The sequence below is a fragment of the Drosophila hydei genome, unplaced genomic scaffold (assembly GCF_003285905.1).
Source record: "Drosophila hydei strain 15085-1641.00,03,60 unplaced genomic scaffold, DhydRS2 tig00008124-arrow-arrow-pilon, whole genome shotgun sequence".
Classification (NCBI taxonomy): Eukaryota; Metazoa; Arthropoda; class Insecta; order Diptera; family Drosophilidae; genus Drosophila; species Drosophila hydei.
The window spans coordinates 732,983-751,980 of record NW_022045834.1 but is presented as its reverse complement, the minus strand read 5'-3'; the positions used below and the strand labels follow the sequence as shown (position 1 = coordinate 751,980).

The 18,998-nt window shown below is 38.7% G+C and overlaps 2 protein-coding genes across 2 annotated transcripts in view; one reads left to right on the top strand and one right to left on the bottom strand.

The window, feature by feature from the left end:
* Window positions 1-18,998, top strand: part of LOC111600324 (Down syndrome cell adhesion molecule-like protein 1 homolog) — a 76,767-nt gene that overhangs the window by 13,269 nt on the left and 44,500 nt on the right. The window lies entirely within an intron of this gene.
* Window positions 264-3,952, bottom strand: LOC111600361 (glycerol-3-phosphate dehydrogenase, mitochondrial). The gene is made up of 2 exons (XM_023316435.2): window positions 808-3,952; window positions 264-759 (listed from the first exon to the last, which is right to left on the bottom strand). Exons 1-2 carry the CDS (start codon window positions 3,767-3,769, stop codon window positions 473-475), a joined length of 3,249 nt encoding a protein of 1,082 aa, XP_023172203.2. The 5' UTR covers window positions 3,770-3,952; the 3' UTR covers window positions 264-472.

Below are 18,998 nucleotides of genomic sequence, written 5' to 3'. Positions count from 1 at the left end.
TCTATAAATAAAAAGCTTTGCTTACATATTAATTTCATAAACATATGAAAAGTAGCCAAGAACAGACTTGCTCAAGCTTTGATAGCAACTGATTCTTTTTTTAAATTTTTTCAAAATTTATTTATGGACATGGATCTTCGAGAAGTTCATTCAAAATAAATCTAAAAAATCGATTGCTAATGATTCTAAAGATATCTATGCAAGACAGCTCACAATTAGCCCACAGCTTGGAATACAGGAAACATTGTATAAAGATAACTTCGTGTTTTTTTGACTTTTATTAAGATTTCAACTCTTTATATATATGTGTATATATAAAATATAAATTGAGCAAGGCACTCAACACACTTGCACACTCACTCACCGAACACCAAATGATGTTAGTGTGCCGGTGTATACTAAGTGCACTCATATTTTAGTTTAGTCAGCTTTTGCGTGAGTTTCTTTTAGGTTTGTTTGTATGGAGCCAATGTTATTTATTCGTGTCTGAATCATTGTCATCTTTGGTGCATGATTTGCGGCATGGGCATGGGCCACCCAGAAATATGCCTTGGTCATCAGTTTCTTGGGGCAGTTCATCCTGCGTTGTTGACTGGGCGGCGTCAATGCCTGCATCTGTATGCTTCGGTTTCACTTTGCGTATATTCTCCTTAATTTCCTTCAGACCCGCTGTTGCATAACGTAGAATTGTTACCGTATCGTCATCTGGACTGTCCGCACCGACGATGGACTGATCACTTGCTGCATTTATTCGATAATCTGTATTGGCGTCAGCGTTACTATTAGGAACTGCAGGTGTTTCTGTACCTGTTGCCGCCGCATCGCTGTCGATTATTGATATTGTTGATGCATGTCTGGTATTGCAGCTTTTCGGTTTGCCTGAGTTTTTGGCGTTTAGCTTCGACACGGCTGGGCTGTCGCTGCTCCTTGGATGTGCTTTCGGCTTGCCGGTGGGCTTACCTTGCTTATCAGTTGGCTTGTCCGCCTCAGACATTTCAACACGCTCCAGAGCTGACGCCTTGCTGGAACGTTGATTGCTAACGTCCATTGCCGGGCCTCTTTTGATCATCGAAGAAGTGACGTCATAGCAATTCATATAGTCAGTGGGCACCTCAACGCTCTTTGGCAGAGCTAGCGCTTTGCTTGCAGGCTGACTTTTCTGGCTGGGCATAACGAATCCATATTTATTTTTTAAGTTGTCAGTTGAGCTCGTCGGCCCCACGGCGTTTAGCCGTGTTGTCGCCGGGTTTGACGGTCGTTTGCTGCCTCCTGTTGCCGTTTCGACATTGGCTAATGTTAGGTTGTCCAGAGTGGAACGATTGAATTTCCCTCTATTGCAAGTTCGACTGATGCCTTCGAGGGCCTTGCCGCTGCTAAACACGTCATTATCGCCCTTATTGCTTTGCCTCGAGTTGTTATGCTTCTCGTGACTTGAACATTCGTTTCTATTCTTCTGCCTTTCCGAATGGATTTTCCAGCTTAGCTCTCTTCTGATTGCGCCAATATTTTTCGCGTTACTTGTGACAACGACGTTTTCTGGCACCGAGTCCGGTCTAACATAGTTTGGTGGCTTATCTGGCGTCTTGTAAACACCTCTCCTTACGGTTGTACTCGGCTTCTTGCAACTCTTAGCTCTGCTGGCTAGGCCACTGTCTCCCTCGAAGTGGACGACAGACGAACTCCCTCTGACTATGGAGGATCTATGCAGGGAGTTGGAGTCACTGACGGCCGCTAAGCCGCAGGCAATTTTAGCAGTCGGTGCCGTTGCCTGAATTATGGGAGGAGTCTCCTGTGGCTGCACGGCTAAACGCGCTTGAACTGGCCTCGAGGCATCGCGGCAATATGTTTCGGTTTTGCAATGGGAAATCGTTGGGGAACTGGAATCTATTGTTGTATTGAAAGAGCTTGTGTCTCCGCTGACTGACAATCGTGCCTCTAGTAGGGCGCACTTGTTGAGTTTGGTGTCCTTCTTGTGGTTAATAATGCAACAGAGACCCATTTGCTTTTGTAGAAATTTCTGCGCCATTTGAAGTTCGGTCTTTTGCTGACTCTCATCCCAGTGTAACTCGTTGGTCATAATCTCCAGAACGGTGGGCAGCATGTCGTAGGCGGCCACCGCATCGACAAACGCCACGCGCAATCGACGCGCGATCACATCCTCCAAGTGGCAGGCATACTCGCGCTGGCAGGCATAGATCACCTCGGCGTCTATGTAGGGGAATTTCGGATGCAAGCGATGTGTGCTACTGTCCGAGCAATGGGCGAGCACCAGTGGAGCATTGCTGCCATACGATTCGGCCAGATGTTGTGCCACATCCATGGGCAGATCGTAGGCGTGCACCAAATCGAGGGGCAGCATGCAGCAGTAGTTTTCGGCGCCATCTAACAACAGATTGCTGGTGACGCTCGCCTTCGATTGCGGCTCCAATAGGCAGGATTCAATGGCCGTATTGACGGCATCGACGGCCATCACACGATATGTGCTCCACCGTCCGCCAGCCAGGGTGATCATCTGATTGCCGCTAACTTCAAGCAAGAAATTTGTGATAACATGCGGCTCCTTGCTGTCGTCCGCATTGTCCGTGGACGGGCAGATGATTGATGGCTTTACGCCCGTCCAGGCGCTTAGTACGTGCTGCAAACTCAACTGGCAGCAATCCTCCAGCACTTTCTGCGTCTGTGCTAGCAGGCAGTCAACCTCCTCGGCTGTCGGCGCTGGCGGCTCTTTGGTCGGTTCTGGACGCTCCACGTCCAGACTGCCCACTAGCAATCTATTCTCAAAGGGCAGCATGATCAGTGCGTCATCGTAGCCCTCAATGCTGGGAAAGAGCAGGCCGAAATTCTGTGAGCCGTAATAGCCGGGCAGCGCAATATGTGTGCCCAGATGGGGCACAGCTATCGGACAGGCCCGGCAGTCATCCAGTTTGCGGACGGCATCCGTGCCGGCGCCCGTTGCATTGATAATAACTCTGCTAGTCACTATGAACGACTTGTCGTTCAGTGTGTCCTTGACGAGCACCGAGCGACAGTCCTGCTGACAGGTCGGAAATACCTCAAGTAGACGCACATAGTTGGCCACAGTTGCGCGATGTTTGGCTGCCGTGATGGCCAGGGCCAGGCACATGCGTGCATCGTCTAGCTGCACATCATAGTAGACCAGGGAGCCCAACAGTCCCTCCTTGCGCAGCAATGGGAACTCGTTGAGCGTCGCGTGTTTCGATAGAAAGTGCGAGCCGCGCACGTTCGACATGCCAGCCATGGCGTCATACATCTTCAGGCCCAGCCAATAGAGTGGCAGGCGCAGCGGACTGTATATGGGCATCAGCATGGGTTGCACTCGATTCAAATGGGGCGCTATGGTTAGCATTGTGGCGCGCTCGTTTAACACCTGTTGCAGCATGAATATCTGTTGCAGATCAGCACCTTGAATCGCTGCATGCAAATACGAATTGCTGCCTTCGATCAATTTGCTAGATTTGCAGCTGGCGCCGCTAGCAAAATCTCCAGCCTCGATTAGGGCTGTCTTGAAGCCGCGCGATGCCGATTCCAGAGCGCAGCCACAGCCAATGGCACCGCCGCCGATAACCAGTACATCGAAGTAGTCGCTCGTCAACGATTCCACCTGTTGTTTGCGGTTCGGCAACTGGGGGGTTCGCTCCTTGCCGGTCTTCTGCCCCTTGTGGAGCATGGCGCTCATCGAGCACAATAAGCGATGCGGCTGCTTTCGCCATGGCGACGCCGCTAGGCTCGTACGCAATCTCATTAGCATTGTCGTACGATATTGGATCGTTGTCTTGGCAAATTCAATTTAACAATCGAATTTTCCAGTCTCGAATCTATCGAGCTGCAAAACGGTCATTGGAAACTAGTTGAAACAAAAAATTTACTGAGACATAAGACCGAAAAAATTATCTATTTATTTCTAAAAAGCTAAAGGTCGTTCAATTCAATTGAATTTTATTAACAAACTTCTCCTGTTCTACTGAAGGCTATCTCAAAGGCATAAGATCTCATTGATAGAATTTGGGAGCGAAATTACGAGTAGGGCGCAGAGATGCCTTACAGACTGAACCCATGGAAAATGCGAATTGATTTTGTGGCAGGCAAAAGAAGGCGTGGGAGATCTCATTAGGTAGATTTCTGTATCAATTGCTTTCGATTACCATTTTCTTACTATCGATAAAGTTGATCGATACTAGACTTGACTGCGCTTATTGAGCGTAGCTTGATGGTTGCACACATCCAATTTACTGTGGGTAAATTTGTATATTGGATACTTACCCCTTGCCTTCAAAGTCGCATAAGACATATATCAAATACTAGGGACTGGCTTTAGCAGCTTCAAACATCTGGATGAATTAAGAATGTCCATCTAGAAGAAAAGTTATTCAACAGTTCGCTGGATTCAGGGTATTTCCTAGTCGGACACTTCCGAGTAGAGCACTTTTATGTGTTCTTGTTTCGCCTATAACTCAACTCGTTAGTAAACACTCTGAAATGGCCTTCTCTTAGGCCTTTCTATGCGATTTTCATAATTGCAGATTTATTCATAGAAAATACTACTATAGATGCGTGTGCCAAGATAATCAATAATAGCGAATAAGTATCTCTAATGTACATACTATCCACAATTGGATCTGTGGTCGGGCCAGCTGTTCATTAATGACTTTGGGCAAATGACAGAAGGGACACAAATGGTCAATTTATGAGCACGCAAACAGCGGGAACGAGCGGGCCACGGACGGGGCACTGGGCGCCCTTAGTAGTGTCAATAGAGAGACAATAGTTGAAAATTAACAAATGAATTGAAATTACTTAAACAAACTCATTAGCGTGTGAAAGTCAAGGCGTTCGTCAAGCTGCGCGCACTTTGTTGACACCAGCCCAAATGGGTTCCTCAGAGGTACTGAAATGGGCATTCAAATAATGCCCAAGGGGGACTAGGTTTTTGCGCTTTGAAATGATTATAACCCCGTCTAAATATTCGGGCTACGCCTCGGCAATTGTTTTCTCTATTTTTCGTTGCCCTGTCGTGTCCGGGCCACGCCTACCTGGTGCCCAAAGCACGAGCTTTTTGTACGCCTTCCTCCCCATTGCATGTAATTAAATTTTCCAACCTTTATGAGTTAAGCATAGTAATTTAGTGCCCCATTCGCCCCCGTTGCCAACAGCCTGTCACGACTTTAAATTGTCATCGATGTGACGGCTCGTCGGGGCTAGCTGACATCAATAGCGGGCGACTGGGGTGGGGGTGGGGCCGTCAGCGTAGTTAAATATTTCACTTAGTTGACAGCCCAGCATAACTGTAATTTTCATTAGGTGTATTCGTCACATTTGCTATAATTAAGAGTTTAACAGAAAACATCGAATATTTCAAATTGTTATGCTCGTTCACACTGTGAAACGAGTATATTAGTTTGCTCACTGAGTCATACAGGTGCGATCACTGCCAACCATTGCACAGCTAGTTGCACCCGATTGCCATATCTTTACGTATTAATATTTTAAAACCTAGTTTCAAGATTCAGAAGAAGCGCATTTTTGATGCCTTTGCATTTTCATATTGCAGTTAAAACTTTACTTTTTACTCAAAATCTAAAAATTGAAATTACAAATTGAAAATGGAAAATTGATAAACAAAAATATTAAAGTGTTGACTCAGGCAGATCTTGGTCTGATCATCATCTGTATAGATTTAAGCGGTTTCGTAGTCCAGTTATTCCAAGCTATTCTGTTTCTAACATTTTCTGTTGTATATCGTACGTTTAAGTTACTGAAATAGTCAACAGATCAATAGGATTCACAATTTAAATAGCTTTTTCGCCTTTACCAGTTACCGCATTCATGAAACCACCATCCAGATTTATACCATATCGCACAGTTACCTTCAGCTGTATCGTTATCACGATCTTTTGTTGAAAATTTCATGTTCAAATGAAACGTAAGGGAATCTCCAGCATTTCCCGAAAAATCGCCAACCTTTATTATCTTGTACGATTCTTCTTCGCTTCCAATAAGCAAATATGTATCGGGCATATCGGGATTCATTATTGAAGTCCTCTAATTGAATATACAATTCATGCGCCTGCGATTGCGTAAGCAAATGCATCTTCTCCAATCCTATGAAATATTCATGTTGCAAGTCGCCAAAGCCGATCAACCAGACCACGATCCAACCAGATCCCGCTATCTTGAAGTCGCAGGGCACGAGGAATGGCTCGATGTGGGGCAACTTAATTATAGATGCGATCGATTTGCCTAGGCAGTTAGATCCTTCTAAGATTTTCATATATTCTGTTTGCTTCGTTTGTAGATCATTTATCTTCGCCCCATTTGCAGTACTTTTAAGTTCAAGATCCGATATTCTAAGATCTTTCTCCTTTATCAAAGACTTGAGTCTTAGTATTTCCTTCTCATTTTCATTCTCCATCTCATTCTTCTTAGCCTTGTAGCTATTGATAAGCTCAGCCTGAAGAGCCAATTCCTTATCCCTGACTTCAATTAACTGAAGTTGAGAAGCCAATTGCTTATCTTTGGCTTCAGTCAACTGAAGCTGAAGAGCCAATTGCTTATCCGTTGACTCCAGATTTACATTCACCTGCTTATCTTTGGACTTAAGTAATTCAAGCTTAAGAGCCAATTGCTTATCCTTAGCTTCAATTAGTTGAAGCTGAAGAGCCAATTGCTTATCCTTGGTTTCAATCAACTGCAGCTTGGCAGCCAATTCTTTGTCTTTAAGCTCAATTGTTTTCTGTTGATCTGCTATAGTCTGAATATATTCGTCAACTTTAAGTTGTATTTCTGCTAGAGACTTCTCCTTCACGAGCATAGATGAAGCGTGTTGAAGAAGGGGCTTCACAACTGTGTAGCAGTACTTACTGCACTGCGTATCTAATTCTCTCTTAGCCTTGCACTCCTTTAATAGTTATTATTGAACATTAATGTGTATGAATGATAGGCGAATACTTACAGGACTTTCCATTGCCACGCAGCTCAAAGTTGATATCAATATCATGAACATGCAACAGATCTTGATGTATTTTTCGATTCTGAATAAATCAGAGTTTGCAACTGTTTCACAATTGAATTTATTTTGAACTGATTCAAGCTCTTTACTCATCTCAATAAGGAAACCTTGTATTTCGCAGCTTATAATGTCTTATCAATCTTTAAAGCGTTAGCAGTAAGAGGCGGTATCAATGAAATGCTGGCACACGACAATTGCTACTTGTAATATATATGATTGGGTCAAAGGTTAAGCTTATCAGTTGCAGACGATTATGTCATGAGTGCATGCTGCAAAGGGAAACACATCTGTTTATATAGAAGCATCAATGAGCTGTAGTCGGGCTTTCGCTGCTTTAATGTTATGGTTTTACTAGCTTAGGATTATGAAAACTAATAAATTCTGGATTGAAAGCTGTGAACGATGAAGTCTTTTGTTGCGGCGTTTTCAGTGCATTCAGTGTCTAACAAGACCAATGTTGAGAATATATAATATATATTTGAATGATTAATTTTTGCTCCTCTGTTAGAAGAACCGGTTATCTGTTTAGCTATTGGCGCTCTGTCGCAGTATTCATTTGAATTTCTTTTGGTAAACTTACAACATATCCCAAATCGCGTTAACTTCTGGTGAAAACTGACCCAGACCTCAGGCGCAGACGTTTCGGCGACAAAACAGCCGCAAAAAATATAGCTAAAGCAAGGACAACAAAAAATGCTGGGGTCTAAATACAAATTTCCGGCATAAGCCACATAACAAACCAGGCCCGTTAGCGACATGGACACGGACACGGACACGGATGCGGCTGCGGCTGCAGATACGGGTGCGGATGCGGATGCGGACGGCAGCCTAACTGTTCGGTGGACAATGGAGCAGACTGTGCTAAGGCACTTTGTTACATTTCGTTAGCTGGGCAAAGTGCCTCAACACGTTAGGTGACCCGCGATATGCCCCAACCAGCCAGTCAGCCAGCCGCCAGCCTACATACCTAGCTCTCTCTCTCTCTCTTTGTTCAGCTGCAGCGTGGCTTCGCTTTGTTTTTGTTGGCCGTGTGGCTCACCTTGCCAGAGTCACACGCCCCCGCAGCGTTGCCTTTCAGGCATTATTGCAGCTATAAAGTCAGTGCCTTGGACTTTTTTCTTGCTGCCAGTTGTGCTTTTGGCCTGGTTGTTGTTGTTATTGTTATTTTTTTGTCGCCTTATTGCTATTGAAGTTTGTTTTTTATGGCCGGGCCGAGAGCTTGACAATAAGCACGTTGGCTGCAAAACTTTTCCACTTCTCATTTATTATTACGCGTCGACTTTTATTTATTTTCATTCCTTTTTTCCATTTCTCTGCAAGTTGTGTTTTTTTTGTTGTCATGACAACGCAGCGACACAAAATTGTCGTCCGGCTAAAGAAAAACAACAAGCACAGCAACAACAACAACGAATTACAAAATGCAAACAAGCGCATGAAATTCATCTAAAAAAAATAAGCGAAAAACATAAAAAAAAATGTTTTTTTTTTGCCTTATTTTTCTAGGCGCAAAAAAGCGAGAAAATTAATATAATTCAAATAAACGATTTGCAACGCTTCGTCGGGCAATCAGCGAGGTATTAAGTTTAAGTGGCATAAATTGTTGTTGCTGCCACAGGGCAACAACAGGCTTCCCGATCGCATTCCGTTTTGTATTTGGCTTATTGGGAAAACTTTTGATTTATTGCATTAGCTGGGGAAAAAAAATAACTTGCATTTTTGGCATGCTGCAGCTGAACTTAACGGCAATTTAATTAGCAGCAAATAAATTACAGAATGGAAAAATATTATAAATTATTTATGTAGCTGTAAAGCTAAGTTTCGTTGCTTCGAGGCTGGAATTTGGTTTGTGAAATCAATTTTTAATAATTTCCAGCACATTATTTTTCAACATTTTTCATATTATCTTAAATTAATTTAATTATGTCACTAATTTTTTAATCAAATAAATATTTAAATATCAAAATTTTATATTTTCAGTTTAACTCGCACTCAATAAAATTATTCTCTATATAGATTTGATTGTTATTATTAACAATATTTATATATTGTTATATTAACTACTAAACTTAAATATTTTAACAGTGTTTATAGCTAAGAATACTTGTTATCCTATTGATAATTTTTCTATCTTAGAAAATTGTATTCATTTTAATTTATTTATTAATTTTTATATTTGAATATTTTTCATAAATATTTTTTATTTGTCCAAATTATTATTTAGAATAATTATATTTTAGAATTTCTTAAGTTTTCCAATATTATATTATTATATTAAGTATTATATAGTCAAAAATATAAATATCTTCACTAAAGTACAATTTTAATCGACATTAAAATATTAAAAGTTTAATAACATTTTTGCGAATTGGCATTTAAATTTAACTGTGGCTACAAAAGTGGCGCCAAAGACATTTACTGGGCCATATACTGTGTGCATTCTGTGGTTCTATGATATAATTGGCCTACGCACGCAATGAGGAGGCCGCGACGTGGTCCAAGACCAAGGCAAATGGTCAATGGTCAGTAAATGCTTTGTTGGCCATGGCCAGGAGACAGAACAACCAGGCTGAGCATAAAGGCGCTAATTTGAAGCAATTAGTTTTGTACTGCTATGTGTGTGTGTCTGTATCTGTGTGCGTGTATAGGGCAAAGGACAAACGACAAACGATGTGACAATGCAGTTAATGCGAACAGACAGACAAAGCAACTACACGTCTATTGAATACACTTTCTTTCTAAAAGTTAGCTTCTCTTAGCTATGCAAGAAGTGCTTGGACATTCGTTTAGGTTAATCAAATAAAAGCTAGAACATATTGCAGCATAGCTTTTAAAGGTTACTTCATATACTATAAAAGAATATTAAATTTATTACCAATTTTTTTTTACATTTTTATAATATACTTTTTTGCACTAAATATTTTGCAAATTGTATTCAAAAAGGAAATTTGGATTTTATTTGTATTACGACTTATTTATTTAGCTTAATAATATTTTGTTTAGTATTTATTTTATATAATTTTGTTAGCTATTTTTTAACTCTTTTTTTAGATTTTTATTTGTTTTGTTTGCTATATTCTGTTTGCTATGTTTCTATTTATTTTTCAAAGTTTATTGTGTATTTAGTTTATTATTTAAAAAAAATGTATATATATATGTATATAATATTCAATATTTGTTAATTCTTTTGTATGTTTTGTGTGTTGAATACAATTCTTTTTATTTTTTATTATTTTTTAAATATTTACTTTGATTTTTACATATCAAAATATAAAAACAATTAAAAATAAAATTTTAAATATTTATTTTATACAATTTTTCTTTACTTAGAAATATATATCAAACTTTTTTTTGTTGTAATTGTTTTAAAATATATTTTTATATTTTTTCATTTATGTTACTCCGATTCGTATTGTGCTAGTTCCTTCGTGAATGTCTGCTTTATTGAATTTATATTCAATTTTTTAAGCTACGTAAGCCCTATAAGAGAGTATTCATTTTGCGAGCAATTAAATGTTATCGCACTTTTTACGACTTGACATCAATTAAATTTTTACCTTCTGTTCTACAATAGTTTGTTCTTATTCTTTTCGTTTTCGTTTTTAGTAATTTTTAGTACGACAAACTGTTGGACAGCCAGCAAATATTATTTTTTTTATTATGCTTGCTGTAGCCATCAACGTCGTTGTCGTTGTTCTTGTTGTTGCTGTTGTTGGCCAACACTATTTGTGTCATGCAACAATGTAATTGGCACTGTCGTTGTCATTTCCGCTGGACACACGGTACGCCAGAGCGAGACATTAAAGATATTACGTGGGCAAGTGTAGCGACCAGACCCTAAACAAAGGTTCAGCAAGCAGACGAAGAAGGCATTGCGGCCAAGAGTGGGTGTCACCCTTCAGCGCTGAAAGCGGAAGGAAGCAACTTGTAGGTCGGCATTTGTGCAGTTTTTATGCTGTGTGTGTCGCCCGTTTTCTGTTTAAGTTGTGGGCGTGGCCATGTCCTGGCCAATTGTTAAGTTGAAAATAATAGAGGTGGACAGAGGACTGTCAGCCTGTCACTGGCGCACAATGCGGCCCGGACACTAATCGATGTGGATGTGTACAATCTACCAGTTTACTTCTACTTCCACTTCCTTCCCTTCTCCGATCCACTCGACTGACAATGCAATACCAAAATTAATGACTCAATAGGCCAAAAGGCCACAAAGCTCAAGCACTGACTGCCATTGTTTTCCACTCTTGGGCTTTTTAATTGCGCCCCCATTGGCCATTTGGCGGTTAGCCATTATTTATTTTATTCACCTCTCAATTGCTACACACACAACATACACTTCTACGGGAAGAGTTCTTTCGCTAGGCTATCACTCTACAGTTATGCTAGGATACACTTGCGGCTTGTGGCCGTGGTTATTCGACAACACTCAAGCTTTAGCTTGGCTTCTTCTGTTTTTTATTGACATTGCATATTTAATATGAAATCGTATGGTGTAAATAATATAAGAGAACTATTTATAAGAAATTAAAAATTTATATACAAGTTGAATACATATTAAACTGTTTATTGTAAACTTGTAGAAAATCAATTTCAAAGGAACAAAGTCTTTGCCCTAACACTAATGAGACCCTTATCAAATGCAATATATTTTATAATACCAAAACATTTTCTCGAATAGAACCCTTTGATTATGTGTGAAAAGCTTAAAATACTTTTATGCTAAAGTTATATTTTCAGTAAAATGTATTTATATTTGAGCTAAATTGATTTAATTTTTTAAGACAAGAAACGCAAAATAAAATTTATTTTAAGCCTACCTTTACGACACTTAATGTGTTTACTACGTTTTTAGCTCTCTTTAAATTAAATTAATTTAAATTTAAAATAAAGGCTTATACAAATGTATGTCAGCTTGAAAATCATCTCAGCTAGGTGTACAGGGTATGTGTAGTCAGGCACTTCCAACTACAGATTTTTTCTTTTTTCTTTCTTTTAATTACTAAAAATAATTTTTTTGCATGTTTTTAACTATAAAACATATTCATATATATTTTTTTAATTCTCTTTCAGGTAAGTCGATGACAAGTTTGGGTCAACATTGGCTGTTCGTAAGTTGTTCTCAATTTGCACCTAAAAATTGCTTAATCTAAGCGTTCAAACTGGATCTAAGTTGGGTTGGGTTAGGTTAAGTGGCAGATCCTAACTTTTACACCTATTTGAACGTTTTTGACGCTAAGAACCGTAAGCAATGTGGCATGAAAAACTTTGTCCAGCCTTGCCTTCGCCTAGAGCAAGTTGTGTGTGTGTGTGTGTGTAATGCCTTGGTCATTTTGGTGCCACGCCACATTCGACACTTTATCACCTGGTTGGCCAATGGCCATGTTTTCCAGCCCGGCCATAACATTTAATGGTACTCCGCTTAACGCTTGTAAACACGTGGGTGTTGTCTTCCCCCTCGGCCCAATCGCAATGTGTTTGTGTCTATGTCTATGTTTGTGCTTCTATTGCCCGCCAGCCACGCCCCTTTTGGCGTGTGTCTGTGTTTGTGCTTGTGTCGCTAGCTTTCTTTTGGAAAATTATGCCCAATGGGCATGCTAATTTCACTCAACTGAATCGCTTTTGAAAGTCTACAATTACCGCTAATAGCTGGCAAACAAAAATCAAATATAGTCCCTGCCGCTGTTGGTCTGTCATTCATTAGCGTTAATTGTCGCGCGGCCACACGGCGTATGCGCAACTTTTGCCATATTATTATTGCAAGTTAACAAATCAGTTAGCTCGACTTAAAAGTCGCTCGCCAGCACCGAAACCCCCATTGGAAACATGCGAATTAATTAACTAACTTGTTAAACTTTCACCAGTTTTGGGCCAAAAGTATTTTTCAACGCATTTTATTTGAATTTATATTGAAGCAAAAGGGCTTATAAAATGTCGTTGCCGACGATTGAATACAGTTTAAAATGTAAGTAGGAAAATGTGTATAATAATAAAATACAAACAAGTGAAAATATTGAGACAAAAAACTTGTAATAATGAAAAAAAATTTAAAACAGAAAATATTTAAAAAATTAAAATATAATATTAAATTAATTTTATAAAAAATATAAGTAAAAAATTACAATTTTAAAAATATATATAGTTAGCAGAATTTGATTATTGACTTACTTTGAAATTAAATTTATTTCTTTAAAATTCTAATTTAAAAAAATTAAGGAGTAAATATTTGAAATATTTCTTTTTACAATAATATATTTTGTATTAAATTTAAATGTAATTTACATTTGCAGTTAAATTTACATATATTTATTTAAGTAAAGTTCTTAATAACTAATTTTTCACATACGAAATTTCTTTTTTCATTTTTAGCAATTTTAGTAAATTTTTCATGATCAATTTTCTTTAATATAAACGATGCAAGATTTAAATAGATTCAGTATTTGCATACTTCTCTGTTAGGGTACAGGCAGTAAAAAGGGCACAAAAAATAGGAACAAAAATTGAAACGAAAAATCCCATTGGCATTAGGCCTTAACGCTTCGCTTAGCTCGTTATTGTAGAAGAAGTTTATTGTTGAAAGTTTTGAGCCGGCGGCAATTCGCTTTCCGAAAGCAATTATCCTCAAGGAAGACTGCGACTTAATTGATTTGGCAAACACTGAGCTAGAACATTGGCAGTCCGACGGGCCGCACTGAAGGCAGTTGTTACAATCTTAAAAGGATTCTAATAAGCGCATTGAGCGTGTGCCTTTTGTCTTTTGGGCTCTTGCGTCCGAATATCCTTGTATTATCCTTTCGGTTCAAAAGTTCCTTGCGCATTTAGATAACAACATTTCGTCGGCTTTTTTCACACTTTACAGCCGGACGTGCTGCCGTCGTCTCGCTTCGGGGGGCCAAAGTTGAACAGTTCAAGTACGTATGTATGTGAGTGTTTGACCGGAAGTTAAGCGCCCACGCAACTCTTCCCATCACACTCAATCCCTTACCCAGAGACGACAGCATTTTGGGCAACAGCGTGTAGTTTAAATATAATTTGAAAATTGTGTTTATTTAATTGCCCGGAAAGCTAACGCTTGAACCTTTTTCTATTTTTTTTATCTTTTTTTATTGTGTTGGGTCTTAGTCAGCTTTAATTTTTATAGCTGATTGAGTTTTAGTAAAATGTCCGCCGCAAAGTGCGCTATTTAATTTTATTATTAACCATTTATAGCCAAACATTATTTGTGTTAATATTATTACAACAAAATTCAATGACATTCAATAAAACCAAATAAATTTAAATTTAATTATATTTTTAAATTTAAATTGATTTATATTTATATTTATATTTATATTTATATTTATATTTATATTTATATTTATATTTATATTTATATTTATATTTATATTTATATTTATATTTATATTTATATTTATATTTATATTTATATTTATATTTATATTTATATTTATATTTATATTTATATTTATATTTATATTTATATTTATATTTATTTCCATATATAGGTTTTTATATTCTTAATAGTTTTTTAAATATTTATTTCATTAAAAATTAAATTTTTATTAAATATTAATATTTTGTTAACTTAATACTTTAGTTTAAATTGCCTTCTAGTTTTCTACAGCTTGTTGGCTTACTCAATTCAACTATAAATATTGAAGTGATAGCATTTCCATTAATTTGACAGCCACGCCCACGTACAACGCCCACTTGTTTTTGTTCCAATACGCTCGCTGGCTATGTTAATTTTACAGCACTCTCATGTTTTTCGATGATGATGTAGAGTTTCTGGCACACGGCCAGCAGCGGAAAAAAACAAGCCGGGCTTTCCTTTTTTTGGTATTTGGCTTCTGCCAACTGCGGAACTGGTTGCTGCGAAATGAACGCATCCTGCCCTGGTCTTTTTGGAGGCGTTTTTCTGCCCGAAAGCAATAACAATAACGCGCACATGTAGACACTCTGTGTGGGAGAGTGTGTTATAGCTACACTCGCCTATACACAACTAGTTGGCGCTGTTCTCCCCTTTTCAATTTTTTTTTTTTTTTTTGCTCTGAAACAGTTTGATGAACTTGCAGGCCAACTGCCGGCAACCCGGCAATTGCCGCGCTGCCTGCTTTTGATTGTTTTTATAGATGATGCGCCGAATCCTCCACTTCTCTAGCTTGTTGATTTTGATGATCATAATGATGATGATGCTGATGATGCTGCTGATGGGTTTGGCAATCACAATCACAAACGCAATCATGATGATGTTGTTTTGGAGCCTTGCCTGCAATGTTTTTTCTTTCTTTTTCGGTAACTCTATTTGCTGTTGTTGCCGTTGCCCCGTTCACCGCATTTGCCACAGTTGATTTCGTTAATAGAAAATTTAATTGCTTTTATTGATATATTCCGGGTCGAGCAGCGACTCTGATTGTAATTGGGATTACACGAATGGAGATGCAACGAGCAGTGAATTTTATTGATTGCCAGTGAACTGTTGTCAAGCAAGAAGCCGCCAAACATTAAAGCTGGCGCTTCACTGATTTTGCTAGAACGTCACTATGGCAAGTGAAATTAATGAATATAAAAAAAAAAACAACAATAAATAAAAATAGGAAATATGCTTTCTGAAATTCTTACATATTTTACTTTATTTATTGAAAATTTAAAAATTGAAATTACAAATTGAAAATGGAAAATTGCTAAACAAAAATATTAAAGTGTTGACTCAGGCAGACCTTGGTCTGATCATCATCTGTGTAGATTTAAGCGGTTTCATAGTCCAAGCAATCCAAGCTATTCTCTTTCCAACACCTTCTGCTCTATATCGTCCGTTTAAGTTACTGAAATAGTCAAAAGATCAATAGGATTCAAAATTTAAATGACTTTTTCGCTTTTACCAGTGACTGCATTTATGAAACCACCATCCAGATTCATACATTAACGCACAGTTACCTTCACCTGTATCGTTATCACGATCTTTTGTTGAAAATTTCATGTTCAAATGAAACGTGAGGGAATCTCCAGCATTTCCCGAAAAATCGCCAACCTTTATTAGCTTGTACGATTCTTCTTCGCTTCCAATAAGGAAATCGCTGTATCGGGCATATCGAATTTCATTTTTGAAGTCCTCTAATTGAATATACAATTCATGCGCCTGCGATTGCGAAAGCAAATGTATCTTCTCCAATCCTATGAAATATTCATGTTGCAAGTCGCCAAAGCCTGCCTTGTATTCCTCCCAGTTTCTGTTGAAGTCCTCAGTCCCATCCATCCTACGTTGAATCACGATCCAACCAGATCCCGCTATCTTGAAGTCGCAGGGCACGAGGAATGGCTCGATGTGTGGCAACTTAATTATAGATGCGATCGATTTGCCTAGGCAGTTAGATCCTTCTAAGATTTTCATATATTCTGTTTGCTTCGTTTGTAGATCATTTATCTTCGCCCCATTTGCAGTACTTTTAAGTTCAAGATCCGATATTCTAAGATCTTTTTCCTTTATCAAAGACTTAAGTCTTAGTATTTCCTTATCCTTTTCATTCTCCATCTCATTCTTCTTAGCCTTGTAGCTATTGATAAGCTCAGCCTGAAGAGCCAATTGCTTGTCCTTTGAGTCCAGAAGTTGAGAAGCCAATTGCTTATCCTTGGCTTCAATCAACTGAAGGTAGGTATCCAGTTCTTGGCCTTTAAGCTCAATTGTTTTCTGTTGATCTGCTATAGTCTGAATATATTCGTCAACTTTAAGTTGTTTTTCTGCGAGAGACTTCTCCTTCACGAGCATAGATGAGGCGTGTTGAAGAAGGGGCTTCACAACCGTGTAGCAGTACTTACTGCACTGCATATCTAATTCTCTCCTAGCCTTGCACTCCTTTAATAGTTATTATTGAACATTAATGTGTATGAGTGATATGTAATTACTTACAGGACTTTCCATTGCAACGCAGCTCAAAGTTGATATCAATATCATGAACATTCAACAGATCTTGAAGTATTTTTCCATTCTGAATAAATCAGAGTTTGCAACTGTTTCACAATTGAATTTATTTTGAACTGATTCAAGCTCTTTACTCATCTCAATAAGGAAACCTTGTATTTCACAGCTTATAATGTCTTATCAATCTTACAAGAGTCAGCAGTCAGTGGCCTTATCAAAGAGGAACTTTTGGCACACGACAATAGCAATTTGTTATATATGATTGGCTAAGGCAAAGGCTATGCTTATCACTTTCTGACGATTATTTCTTGAATATATTCTGCATATATTTAATTGAGAGCAGGTCAATGAGCCGTGCCTTCACCGTCTCGGCAACGAGCGTGGCCTCTATCAACAATGCCACTGCACTGGCTATGCAATAAGTTGCGAATTTGAACTTAAGTAGCAACTGATAATTCAAGCACAATTCAATCGCAATTTCGATTCGTGGAATTGACCCATTTGATGCGTGCGCTTGGCGCTGATTAAAAACTTCTGATTTACTTAATGGAATTTAATGAAATTTTCAGCATACGATCAGCATACGTAAAAATGCAAAGTCCTTAACATATTGGCTTTATTTTCAACTGAACTTAAATTTACGGAATTTGTGTAAATTCGGAGCAGGTCTCCCAAATATAGCAGAAAATCAAAATTTTGTTAAATATACATACAACTAAATACAAAATTTGGAGGATGTAGCCCTTAAGCCGAACGAGATATAATTTAATAACTACATTTTGATCATGTTTTTAATCGAGAACAATAAAACGGGAATAGTTATCGAATATATGAAACAAACATGATATGAGCGGACTATACATAGAACTGCAAAAAAAGTTCAAGTCTCCTGCGCCAGATGCTGAGATCGACGCGTTGCATATACGGACAGACCAGCAGACAGGCAGACAGGGCTCAATCGACTCGGCCTGTCGTCCTGTTCAAGACCTGTTACATAAATTTAAAAAAAAAAAATTTTTACTTGCGCTCATCTGCTATAAACTTAAAATATTTCTTCTACTTTACTTTAAGTCTAAACACAATTTTACACCTGACTTTACTTACTCTAAAATATTGAATGTCATCGCCACACCTTGGCTAATAACTCAAGCACACGCTCTTCCATATTCAGTAAGCCACAATCAGCCATCCATTCATTCAGCCACTCGATCATTCAATCATTTATCCAGCCAATTCGCTGGTGTAAACCGCATTCACACGTGCTTCATTTTCAGCTGACTGTAAAACGTGGCACAACTTCAAGTTGCAATAATATTTACTTACTTCAGGTTAAAAGCTGAAAAACTTCTTTTGAAGCATTAAATAACAAACACGCACACACACACATACACACACTGCTGGCTTGGTTGGAGTAACCCGAATATCGAATGAAATAAAACATCAACTGCAATTAGTTGAGCAATCGATGGAAGCAAGTAATAAACTTCGGGGCTGCCAACAACATTTGCCACTGATTGACTAACAACAACAACAACATCGCACAGTGGCGCAAAAATCAAAACAACCCACACTATTTTCTAGTGCGACCCTAACAAGCATTGGCAGCGGCAGCAGCAGCAGCTGCTGGGGAGGGCAAACAGCCAGGTGTGGGCGGCACTTCAGCGAAATAGAACTGAAATCTTAATTAAGATTGATATGTTAACGTGTGTGTGCGTGTGTGTGTGTGTGTGTGTGTGTGTCTGTACTGATATCATGGCAAGCCAACTGCCTGCCCTGCTCTCCTTTGGCTTGACTGACACTTGTCTGTCTAGCTATACCTGGCTGAATGCTAAGGTAGCTCTCACACACTACGGCAGCCACGCCTGCTGCGCCCACATCTCATGTGTGTTTGATTTTCGTTTCCATTTTGAGCTCTCGAAGTTGTTTTGCTGCCGTTGTTTTGGTGGAACGTGGTCAACCTTTCGCTCGAATTGAAGCACGAATTATTTATGACATTCGATTTTGACTTCTATTTTGTTGTTGTTATCGTTGTCGTTGTTGTTGTTGTTGTGTATTATCGTA

Bases quoted from the DNA above. Each gene is read 5' to 3' on its own strand.
- LOC111600361 (XM_023316435.2), bottom strand. From the start codon at position 3,769: ATGCTAATGAGATTGCGTACGAGCCTAGCGGCGTCGCCATGGCGAAAG. The intron at 760-807 runs GTACAGAAACAC...ACGCCAATACAG, and splicing joins CAGCGATGCGGCGGCAACAG to ATTATCGAATAAATGCAGCA.